Source organism: Lactuca saligna, chromosome 7 (genome assembly GCF_052625555.1).
Source record: "Lactuca saligna cultivar CGN05327 chromosome 7, ASM5262555v1, whole genome shotgun sequence".
In the NCBI taxonomy this organism is placed as follows: domain Eukaryota; kingdom Viridiplantae; phylum Streptophyta; class Magnoliopsida; order Asterales; family Asteraceae; genus Lactuca; species Lactuca saligna.
This window is the reverse complement of record NC_136423.1, coordinates 66,958,870-66,971,736: the sequence shown is the minus strand read 5'-3', so window position 1 is coordinate 66,971,736 and position 12,867 is coordinate 66,958,870. Positions and strand designations below refer to the sequence as shown.

Sequence of the window (12,867 nt, the reverse complement as noted above, 5' to 3'; positions counted from 1 at the left end):
GTCAACTTTTCGTTTTAATTTTTCGTTTAACTTTCGTTTGATTATCATTTCATATATTTATAACTTATATCAATGAAAGTAATTATAATATTCCTTTAAATATACATTATTAACCAATAAAGCATTAATTTATATAAAAAAAGTTATCAATTTTGTTTTGTTTGATCTTGTGGTAGACGAAACCATAATTCTACATGCTTTGACAAAGACTGCCCACTACCTTTTTGTTTTTCTTGGAAAAAGCAAACAAATTTCACAAAATTATGCGAATCATTCTTCTTCAAGTCTCATTCAGCTCACGCTTTCTTCCACATCAATCCCCCCCTTTTGTTGCAGTAACCCAATCAAAACAACCCATAATTGTGTTGTTGGATAGCTCCTTGAAGATCTGTTTGTAACTTTCATAAGTTTGGGTGTGGTTTTCGTCTCTCGAATTTTGTATTTGATAAGATCTATCATACTCTGTTAACAAATTTCCCCAAACCCTAACGATTCTTACAGGGAAGTAACTATTCCTGTGTAAATCCGCAGTTTTGCGCAAATTTCTCTCTCCTCATTCACAGATTCCCTGATTTGGTTCTTGGTTACATAAATATTCTGTATTTCTTTATACATATTTACACGTAGAAGACGAATTAGCAGCTCAATACTTTGTTTTTGCTCATCCAAAGATCAATTTCTATAAAATTTAGTGAATTGGGGTTGTGGATTTTGATCGGGTTTTTAGCATTTTCTGAATTTTCGGTCAATCCAAATTATGTCACCGGCGGCCCTTGCCGAGCCGACGACCAATACATTACCGGAATCTTCAGAAACCCCCGAGTCGTCACCGGAGAGAGGTGATTTGGATAATAATCGCCGCTTTTGGGACTTGAGAGGGGTTCAGTGGCGTACTGATTTGGGGGTTTTGCCCTCTTCTTCCTCCGTCGATGAAGTTCGTCGTGTTACTGCAAATTCCCGTAGAAGGTATATATTAGTATGTTCATATGTTTGTCAATCTCTGCATCTAATCAAGTAATCATGATTCATACCTTCATATCAACATCTGGTCAAACATGGCTGCTTCGATCCAATCTACTTACAATCTCTAAAAACTTCCCCTTTTCGTTCGTAATCAAGCGCTAACATTTTAATTCGTTTGTTTTCCAGCTACGCTACTTTAAGAAGGAGGCACCTAATCGATCCTCTTCCTAAAGATGGAAGCAATATTCCCGATCTTGTTATGGACAATCCATTATCGCAAGACCCAGGTAATTTTCTTGCTTAAAGTCAATCATATTCATCATCCCGCTTACATCTTTACAAATGAAGAACATATTACGTTTTCGCAGATAGCATGTGGGGTCGCTTTTTTCAAAAAGCCGAGATAGAGAAAATGGTGGATCAAGATTTGTCACGATTGTATCCTGAACATGGTAGCTACTTTCAGACTCCTGGATGCCAAGGGGTATTGAGACGAATTTTGTTGCTTTGGTGTATTAGACATCCCAACCATGGCTATAGACAAGGTAAAGTATTATTATTTCAAAATAATTTCTTTACTTTTCTTCAACTTTTTATTAAAATATCTCTCATGAAATTGGTTTGATGGAGACTTAGTTGAGAAAAGTGGTTTTGATCTTGTATCGATAAAGTGCATTCTTGATAAATAATGCTTTAAAATGGTTAATAAATGCAAGAAATAGAAACAAACATCTATTGGTTTATTATAGCAATGCCATTAAAATAGAAAACAATTTTCATAGTACAATGTTCTAAAAAGAAGATTGAAAGTATAATGCTATAATTGAGTAGATTTTTCAAATTACAATACTATAATAAGAGGAAACCATATAATGCATTCATTTCACATACACTAAGACTCATCTAATTTCTCAAATTATATAATTATTTTTAGGAATGCACGAACTCTTGGCTCCACTATTATACGTTCTAGAAGCCGATGTAGAACGTCTATCCGCAGTGCGAAAATTATACAAACATTACTTCACCGATAATTTCGATGGCCTATTATTCCACAACACCGATTCAACATACACTCAAACATCTCAACACACAGACAACAATAACGAAATCCAAGAAAATCAAGAACCCATAAATACCCTCGACCCCAAAATCCAAACAATCATCTCCTTTTGCGACCCGTATGGGGCCGAGGGCGAATTGGGAATTGTCTTATCCCAAAAATTCATGGAACACGACGCCTATTGTATGTTCGATGCGTTAATGTCTGGTAACGGTGGTACGGTTGCAATGTCCAACTTTTTCGCACCGCCGCCTTTGTCCACCCAATTGCCGCCAGTAATCGAAGCCTCCTCCGCTTTGTACCACCTCCTCGCGGTGGTTGATCCGTCTCTTTACACTCATTTCATTGAGCTCGGGGTTGAACCGCAGTATTTCGCGCTTCGATGGCTACGGGTGTTGTTCGGGCGGGAGTTTGACCTTGAGGACCTTTTGGTCATTTGGGATGAAATATTTTCGTTTGATAATAAAAAACTCGATGGGGTGGAAAATGAAAACGACCCGGAAACAAGTTTCCGGGTCTTGAATTCGACCCGCGGGGCGTTTATTGCCGCCCTTGCGGTTTCGATGATTCTGTATATTCGATCGTCTGTTCTTTCCACCGAAACCGCCACTTCGTGTCTTCAAAGATTATTGAATTTTCCAAAAGATGTGAATTTGGAGAAATTGGTGAAGAAAGGGAAGTCGTTGGTTCCGGTGGCTATTGCCGCCATGAGATCGATGCCGCCGCCGGTGGATGGCGGCGGCGGTAGCGGTGGTTACAAGCTGAGCAAAGTAACCACCGGTAAGAGTCATAGCTATTGGGAGGAGAAATGGCGGGTTTTGCATAAAGAAGAAGAAAAGAAAGTTGAAAATAAACCGAAAGATTGGCCGGAAAAAGCGAAAGTGCAGTTATTGAGAACGGAATCCGATCCGTCTTCTTCTAAGGGATTTCGTGAAAAGACGATTATATCCCCGGGCCCGGCCCGGATTAGTCGACATGTTCGCCGGAGTTTGCTCGATGACTTGGCCCGACAGCTCGGGTTAGAAGAGGAACCGGAAAATTCCGGCGGTGAACAGAGTGGAAATGGTGGCAGTGAAGAGAACTCTTCGATTTTTTCCGACGTGGCTAGCCCCGGTGGTGCCGCCAATGACAACCACCATGAAAACGAGACTGACCGGAGTAGCGTGGCGTCGAATTTATCAGTCAATGAGCCTGAGACTGTCGTGGAAGTTGAATCGCCTGAGACTGTCGCGGAAGTTGATTCGCCGGAGGCTGTCGCCGGAGATGCTCCGGTGAAGGTGGAGGAGAATAAAGATTCCGCCGGAAAACCAGGGGTGAATTTGAAAGATAGGATACTTTCTTCGGGGAAGCTTCAGTGGCTTTGGAAGTTTGGGAAGAATGGCGGTGAGGGTTCGTCGGAGAAGGGCGGCGGTGGTGATCAGAAAAGTGAAGTGGCGGCGGATTCTGGGATGGATGTAACGAGCAAAGCGGAATCCGGCGAGCAAAACAAGACGTGTTCTTTGAAGAATCTAGGTGAATCCATGGTGGAAAATCTTCAGGTATTGTTTTACAGATTTTAACAAATATGATTTTGTGTATATGTGATTGTAGTAATAGAAGTTATTTTTTTATTATTATTTTTTTTTTCCAGGTGATTGAATCGGTGTTTCAGCAAGAAAAGGAAGTAGATAACATGTCGAAGAAGGCACTGGTGGATAGAGGACAGATGACAGCCATGGCAGCTCTTAAAGAGCTTCGTAAGATTAGTAATATTTTGTCAGAGATGTGAGATTATGTTTTGTATATCAATCTATTCTTCATCTTGAGAGTGAGAGTGAGTGTTTTAAAGTCTATAGTAATTAATAAATGCTATTATTCAGCATCTTATGTCTCCACTCCACTCTCATAGTTTTAGATTTATTTTCTGTTATGTATCAACAGATTTATGTTAAAACTTAAAATGTATATATATATATATATTCAGATCATTTTGCTTCTTCAAGTTAATCTCAGAATGTTACGAGTCTTCTTGTGATTCACGTTGGCCTTGCCTGCTACTTAGGTTGAATATATCGAGAGTTTGAGTTTAAATATTTAATTTGAAATGAAAAACTCATAATTTAAAAGTTATTTCAAGTAACTTTTGATACCTTTTAAGAGTTTTTAATGTTTATTTATTAAGTTATTTTATACATTTCAAAAGTTTATAATTATTTTTTACTGAATGTTTTCACAGAAATAAAAACTGAAACTTCTACTTTCCAGCTATCATCAGCTAGTTTTGATAAATTTTATTGACTCCCTTAAGTTAAAAGTAAACATCCAAAATTAATTTGTTGTGGTTGAGCTGGTTTGGAAATGATCTAATTTGTACCAACCAAATATTATTTTAGCGACGGAAAAGAAACAAACTAAACTCTTAAAGCATCTCCGATCGGAGTTTTTTTAAGTTAAATTTGAAGAATCAACAATTTAAAATGTTGTTTTCACCGTGTGAATGAATAACTTTGTTTCTGAACAACAGAGTTTTTATAAAAATGGAAAGCAGTTAGTTTGTGGTTAGGAAGAGGAAGTTGAAGATGTCACATATTTGTTTTTCAAGTGCTTTTTGGTTCAGGAGGTGTGGAATTTGGCATGTGGTTTGGGTGGACTTTGATCTTCTAATATTTGATTGCTTTATGACTATGGTTCAACTTATGGATACTAATCTGTTGCCCACTTGAAGTGTTTGACTTCGGATTTTGCGTTTATAATAGTCATTTAGGTTTTTTCTGTCAAACCAAGTATCGCAAGGAACATCTTTTTGATAACGTTGTAGTGTTTTTAAAGGAAAATGACACAATAACCCTATGATGTTTTTGCATATTTGTACATTCATTCCATTAAGTTATTTTCATACCTTTTAAGGGAACAAAATTAGTTTTATCGGGTCCAATAGGTTCTCAACAAAGTAACTTAAGTTATTTTCACGCCTTTCTTGTTGTGCAAGTTACTTGTTAATTCTCGTGTTCTCGATTTCTTGTTGAATAAGTTATTTTCATACCTTTTAAGGGAACGAAGTTGGTTTTAATCTTGAATATTCCGCTGCATTCTAAGTTATTTTCATGCCTTTTCACACGTCCAACAACTGACTTTGACTGCGAAAGTTTGTGCTTTGCATTTGCATCATTCCTTCCCCCTTTTAAAGGAATTGTCTTTAATTCAGCTAGTCCATCATCATCAAGATAAGGTGAAAGGTCTCCAGTGTTAATATAGCATGAACTCCACAGTCACCTGGAAGCTCAACTTTGTAGGCATTATCATTAACTCGTCCCACCACCTTGTAAGGATCTTCAACTCTCGGCATCAATGTAACGACCCAAAAATAAGGGGTAAAAATTTCATTTTTAATTTAACCCAAACATTCCGAAACATTGTTAATTAAAAGCATTTATCAGAGTTCGTTCCAAAATCATTTATTGCGGAAGTCATAGGTGTGTGCATTGCGATCAATCTGAGCTCTTCTTTTCCAAATCGATGATACCTCAAACCAAAACTGTAAACCGTAAGCACAAAGCTTAGTGAGTTCCCTTTGAGCATACCCCACACACAATCCACATATCATATTAGCTAGACATGCTAACTCTACTACATATCACATACCATCTTAGCTATAAAAGCTATCTCTATCACATGCCACATATCATATAAGCTACAAAAGCTATCTCTACTACAAAACATTAGCTATAAAAGCTATCACATAACAGTAGCTATAAAAGCTATCTCTACCGCATATCACATATCAAATAGCTATAAAAGCTATTACTACCATTAGCACATATCAATTAGCTATACAAGCTATCTCTACCGTTAGCCATAAAGGCTATCTCTACCATTAGCCACAAGGCTATCTCTACTGTCATCCATAAAGGCTGTGACTCTAACAACTTCTTGATATAACTATTTGGTTCAATGCATCGAACCCTGACGTCACCAAATCCAAGGCTAAAAAGTGATTGCTAACTGATCATTGGTAGCCTTACATCACGAATGATCTTACGCAGTCCACTGCCTCCTTGCTCTCATATCTGTATGGCACTTCTACAGTCTTATCACTGGCTTAAACAGCTCTAATCCGTTTGGGTAATTTCGAAATCCAATCTCTGGCTTTCAATATCCTCACTGCTACACCTGAACTAGTGGGTCCTACTGTTCCTTTCGGCGTCCTAACAACGTGCTCATGCCATCTACCAACCAAGCGAAGGCTGTGACTACACCCACAAACTTACATCACTCAAGTGCTATCTGCTAACATTGTGAATGCTACGGCTACACCCGCAGACTTACAACACCCCATACCAACTGACTATTAGTGAATGCTACAGCTCCCCCGTAGTCTTACAACACCCTCATCCTAACACAACCGTAGCCAAATACCTTACCCCAAATCTATTGATTCAAAACGCATACAAAGTCGAGCACGCACTTCACCGAACACCCGAATTGAACTCCATTCATGATTGGAGTCCCAACCTGCTTCCCTAAATTCTGCTATCAAGCCCCCAAAGATGCGGTTCACGCGTTGGGGAGTTCTACCGAACTCCAAAATCACACAACCCTCAACCAAATAGCCACTTGGGCTGACACTTTCCCCCGATGAGGATGAAAAGCCCATCTCGGTCTCATACTTGTCCCTGTCCTGAACACCTGCACGGTTCTCTCCCACTTAGATTCAACCAAGTCTTCACAATACATGAGATTTGAAGGATTCCCGATCCTTCTTACTCTTTAATAACCAACTGCTGACAACCTGATTCTTGTCCGTGCGAGTGTTCTGTAACGGGACCAAATCCCCAAGTACCATGCAACTCCTAAAGATCAGACAAACACTTCCCAAATCCAAACGAGACTAATAATCTCAGACGCCTTGAAATGATGTCCTACATATATCTTGAAGTCCAAATAACTGATGCCTAGACAATAGCCTCAACAATAACCCACTTCCCTTGGCGCTTCCAAAAGCCAACCCAAGCATAATGGCTGAATCACTAATCCTGTTCGTAGACTTCCCGCATCATGTCCCTGAACCGATCTTCAACCCCAGACCCAGATAACATGGAACGTTCCAAACCAGAAAAGAGGGGAATCAACCTTTCACTAACCACCCCATAGCTCACAGTGTGCGAATGGCATATGACAAATGTTTGAATGTATAGTCCAAAAACAAACAGAGAAACACCCCCAGAGAGACACTTGCTTAAACCCTTGGAACGAAAAGAAAACTCCCTCATGTATTTTCCCGCAGGTACAATATTAAATCCGGCCCAACTGGCCTCTCAAAAGTTGCCTCGAACTCTTGGGTCCCTTCTCGGGTCCCTCCACCGTATGTACATAATCTGATTCTCTCTTTCCAATGTGCTCCAAGTCGATCCCTCGTTCTTGGATCTAAAAATCATATCAATCAGGGTCTTGCACCCTAACACACCCACCAAATCAATCGTTAATGGTTGATCTGCAATAGCTGGAGAAAACTCTACCCTACCTAGGTTACATCTACTCCTAAGTCAGTCCAATCCCGAAAGTATATTAGAGCACAAAATCAAATTGTGTCGTCCGACACGAGAGTCCGATAGTGAACTTAAAACCCTGGAAGTCCTTCCGTTATCTGGCTCACCACCAGAGTCGGGACTAAACCTTGGTCCTTCCCCATGTGTGCTCATCCTCATCTGGCAAAGCAACTATCCCCATTATCAAAGCATAACCAAGAATTCCCTTCCCATCAACTTTTTAGATTCTCCAAGACTCTCACTAATTCGAGTATGGATCCTGTGCTTTCAGTAGTATGGGCCCATACTACCTTCCACACCTATCCATATTTTCATCAGCAATCCTCCTGAATCCTCTAAGTCACCTATTCCACTGATGCACCATTATCCGCTAAACAACAACACAATATCCACCGAAGTACCTCCTAGGCTGCCCCTAGGCTCCCAACCTCTCTGTATCGCCCCACTAACTCACATGAGCATATCCTAGGCTTTCCTAGGTTCCCAACCTCACCCTGCCATCAGCTGTTGAGGAACTCCCCATGATGCCAACCATCCACCTCCTGGATATGGTCATATCCACACAGTAGCTGACTCCCATCACTCAAGAGTTCCATAAAGCATGAAGCAAGCAACATTCGTGCAGAAGCACTCTGATCCAAAGGACTATCATAAAACATTCCGCCCACATATGGCAACCTGTGCTACCCACATCCATCCATCCTTACTGTCGGCTGCCTTATGCATGTAAATTATACACAGAATAGGATCTAATAGACTGTCGAATAACCGAATCTACCCTAGGACCACAACTAGAAAAGGAACAACAAATATGGCCAAATCAATTCTTCTAAGGCTATAAGATCCTAACTATATACACTTTTAGAAACATACACATCGCAGTTACTAATACCAATAATCATTCTCATTCTAGCATATCATCCAGTATCTCTAAGGCTACAAGCATCACATAACAGGCCAACCTGTAGCTGAGTACACAACACTAGTATGCAAGTCTACCAGCTCATACAATATGTAAAGGCATCTCTCCTAGCCCTAACTTGCATGCGATCCTCAGGTTCATAAATAAAATCATAACATATAACAAATGTGGGTATTCTGGGAAACTTACTTGAGCTCGGCTGATTGCATGCACCATACCCTTTCTTATCTTAGAAATTCTTTACTAAAAACATTTTCCTTTTGAAAACTTTTTAGATCCTCAGTTTGAGTTCAGACTCACCCAAAAGTTTGTCCGAATCCCTCAAACCAAGGCTCTGATACCAAATTGTAACGACCTAAAAATCAGGGGTAAAAATTTCATTTTTAATTTAACCCAAACATTGATACCATTTATTCCAAACATTCCGAAACATTGTTAATTAAAAACATTTATCAAAGTTCGTCCCAAAATCATTTATTGCAGAAGTCATAGGTGTATGCACTACGATCAATCCGAGCTCTTCTTTTCCAAATCGATGATACCTAAAACCAAAACTGTAAACCGTAAGCACAAAGCTAAGTGAGTTCCCCCTGAGCATACCCCACTTACAACCCACATATAATATTAGCTATACAAGCTATCTCTAACACATATCACATACCATCGAAGCTATACAAGCTTTCTCTATCACATGCCACATATCATATAAGCTACAAAAGTTATCTCTACTACATAACATTAGCTATAAAAGCTATCACATAACAGTAGCTATAAAAGCTATCTCTGCCGCATATCAAATATCAAATAGCTATAAAAGCTATCACTACCATTAGCACATATCAATTAGATATACAAGATATCTCTACCGTTAGCCATAAAGGCTATCTCTACCATTAGCCACAAGACTATCTCTACCGTCAGCCATGAAGGCTATGTCTCTTGTTAGCCATAAAGGTTGTCTCTACCATTAGCCAGAAGGCTATCTTTACCATTAGCCATAGAGGCTATCTCTATCGCATATCATGCATACATACATATAACACACCTTTACTTAGCAAGTATACCAAATATCATAAAATAGGCCGGCCTTAGTGCCTTAGACCCATTGGTATGTTGAGAAGACTCACCTGACACTAATGAAGTCCCGTGAATAAAACTCTGGCTGCTGGTTGACAGATTCCCGAGCTGTCAACATCAAACAATACCCAATTAATAATTGGGTACCAAGCCTAAGGTACAAATCACACTCTAAAGGCCCAACAAACAAGTAATGGGCCAAAGCCCAACATGTGTCCCAATTTCCCAAATTAGGCCCACACCTCTACATGGACTCATTTTAAGGCCCAACCAATCATTCTAGTCCAAACATTGGGCATTCCCACAACCCAAACTATCATAATCCTCAAGGCTAGTTAAGGGTCACTTATGGCCCAACTTTCCAAATTGGGCCCAAGCCTCTTTAATGGGTCCTATCCTAAGGCCCAATAAGAACCCAAATAAAATTAGGGTTTTTCACATAAAATGTCGATTAGGGTTAATGTGACATCCCCATTTTCAAGGCCAGAAAAGACCGATTTTGTTTATGCTTTATAAAAATCAGAGTACTTCTTTTCATAAAAATGTTGCGGAATTTGTTCCCAGAAAAATACGATAAATACGTTATCAAAATATTTTCAAAGAAACATATTTTATTCATTTTAAAACGTTTGGGATGTCATTGTCAATACAGAAACATAAGCATAAACAGAACTTACATTTATTTACACTAGTGATCTACATCTCTTTAATCTCTCAGTATAATGTGACTTCATATCAACACCTGTGATATAAATAAACTGAGTGGGTCAGGTTGGGAAACCTGGTGAGTACATAGGGTTTTCAACCCACAATAATATAATTATTATGTTTAAACAATCAAACAATCAACCCAATTACCCATCCCCATTATCTTCTTTAATCTTAAGGATCTACCCTAAGAATCAGCTATTCCTCGTTCATTCATTCCTAAGGATCATCCTAAGGAATCGGCACAAAGTCCATCGTTGCCACGGTTTACACAACGGGCACTAAGTATGCATAGTCACTAGGGTTTAGGCATCAAGTCTGCATGATCACCAAGGTTTAGGCATCAAGTCTGCATGATCACTAGGGTTTAGGCATCAAGTATGCATGATCACCAGGCTTTAGGCATCAAGTCTGTATGATCACCAAGGTTTAGAGTACACCGGGTGAACACATCGTTCACAACACCTACATGTTGCGAGCCTGCTAGTGTTCCACTGGACTGTCTAGAATAGTTTGTGGTTGTCATCTATACTCTGTTGAATGACGGGGCCATCATTTGGGAAAAAGGCTTCTCACATCGTCCACCTCTCACCCTCACCTCATGGTCTATAACACCTCTCAACTCATCATTCAACTCATATTCCATCTATTATATCTACCCATGTTTACCCCAACATTATCGTAGATATAATACATATACAGTTTAAATCATTTAAAACATGTATAAAATCGTTCATTTAGCATAGACAACAAGTACTCAGATAATATGCACACATAGCACGTAATTTATATAAAATACTTCATATCTATGTGTAAGATGAAAGTAACTATGCATTCACTTGAAAAGGTGGTGATTCCGAACTCAGACAGCGCTTCACTTCTTGAAAAAAAAATAATTTCCTTCGACGAAACCTAGTATTATTATCACTAGAGTTTAGTCTATTATTCACCGAGACTAATTAATAGTCTAGCTATTACTACTATTATATAACCATTTTATAATACTTATATAACCCATAATAATAGCCCAATTACTTATTATATGTTCTTAATAACGTTAATATAATTAAATAAAAGCTATATTAAAAATAGCGTAGGCGTAGCTCACTTACGAAGGGTTTTATAGAAAACCAGGCTTTGCTTGGAGCAGCATTCCCGTGCTGAAAATCTCTTCTTCTCGGAGCCGTCGAGCACTCAGGGGCTTCCGCCTCGTGCTAGGGAGGTTCCCTATGCTTTTCGGTGGGTTTCGGGGCTAGAGAGAGAGTAAAGAGAAGAAAGAATGAGAAAGGTGTGAAGAAAATTAGGGTGGAAGAGGTTCTATTTATAGGGTGAAAATGGCTGAACTTGATGCCACATGTCACCATCTAGTGGCAAGACTTGGGGAGAAAGCAATGGCCAAGATTGTGCCACATCACCCATTTTCTCACAACACACTTCCGACTTCTAAAATCCGTAAATTTCACATACGACCTCCATTTTTGACGTTCTTTATATCCACGCGTAGGTAAAAATAATATCTACAACTTTCATTTTGACTCTGTTGGCTAATTCTCGACCGATTTTAAATTTAACAGTACGAGACGTTTAGATTATAAAATGACCGCGAAGAATTCGTAACTCCTTCATACAGACTCTGTTTTCTTCTGTCTTTTTACTGTTAAGTTCCTATTAATGAGATATTCAACTCTCATTTAAGTCACGTAAGCCAAAAACCGCTCGAACTAAAATTCGAGTTTCGGGTCGTGCACTACTAAGCCGAATCTTAGAAAAATCGTGATTTCTTCATATGAAGTCAGATTTGGGCGTTCTTTTTATGGATTTTCTCGGTTTAACATATCCTACGACTTTCATTTAGATCACTAAGGCTAAAAAGTCCTCCATCATAAAATCACTATTTACGCTTCCCGGTGCCGTGTCGGTTGTGTCGAGAAACTTCGACGGGTCATAACTTCTTCAATATAACTCTGATTTCGACGCTCTTAATATGTACGAAAACCTTGTGACATATTCTAAAACTTGGTTAAGATTATGTATTCTAAATAATCTTTCGTCGAAAAGTCATTTTCGATCCCTATTACCTCTAAATTGACTAGCCCGGATCTACGAACGTTACAGTTAAGCGTTCCCACTTAACTCATTAAGGACTTAATCCATTAAGTCCAATATTGCTTTTAGGTCAGTTTGCAAAAGATTCTTATTTAATATTTTAAGTTTATTAATCAATTCTAGAGCATGTCCCGATCAATCCCCAAAATTAGGGCTTCATGGCATTTAGGGCTTTCCTAACCTTAATTAGGGTTTCCAACCCAATACAATCCGACTAGGTCCATAGTTAAGTCCTCAGGACCATTAGGGATTCACTGGGCCCAATGCTCCATTAGGGATTAGGGATCCTTTCTTTCGTAGTTAAGTCCTCAGGACCATTAGGGATTCACTGGACCCAACACGGCGGCAAGAGGCGGCAGCCACCACCTCATGGTGGTGATTAGGGATCGTTTCTTTCATTATTTCACATTCTATTACATTTAGAAGGTTACAGTCCCAAAATAACACACACCCCCACACACACAAAACCAACTTGTAGTGGCTGACGGTGGCAGTGGGGTCTT

At 39.2% G+C, this 12,867-nt stretch overlaps 1 protein-coding gene across 1 annotated transcript; it reads left to right on the top strand.

Moving 5' to 3' along the window:
* Nucleotides 1-204: 204 nt before the first annotated feature.
* LOC145004290 (uncharacterized) lies at nt 205-4,007 on the top strand. The gene is made up of 5 exons (XM_078963182.1): nt 205-966; nt 1,150-1,250; nt 1,332-1,508; nt 1,898-3,564; nt 3,657-4,007. Exons 1-5 carry the CDS (start codon nt 758-760, stop codon nt 3,792-3,794), a joined length of 2,292 nt encoding a protein of 763 aa, XP_078819308.1. The 5' UTR covers nt 205-757; the 3' UTR covers nt 3,795-4,007.
* The last annotated feature ends 8,860 nt before the right edge of the window (nt 4,008-12,867 follow it).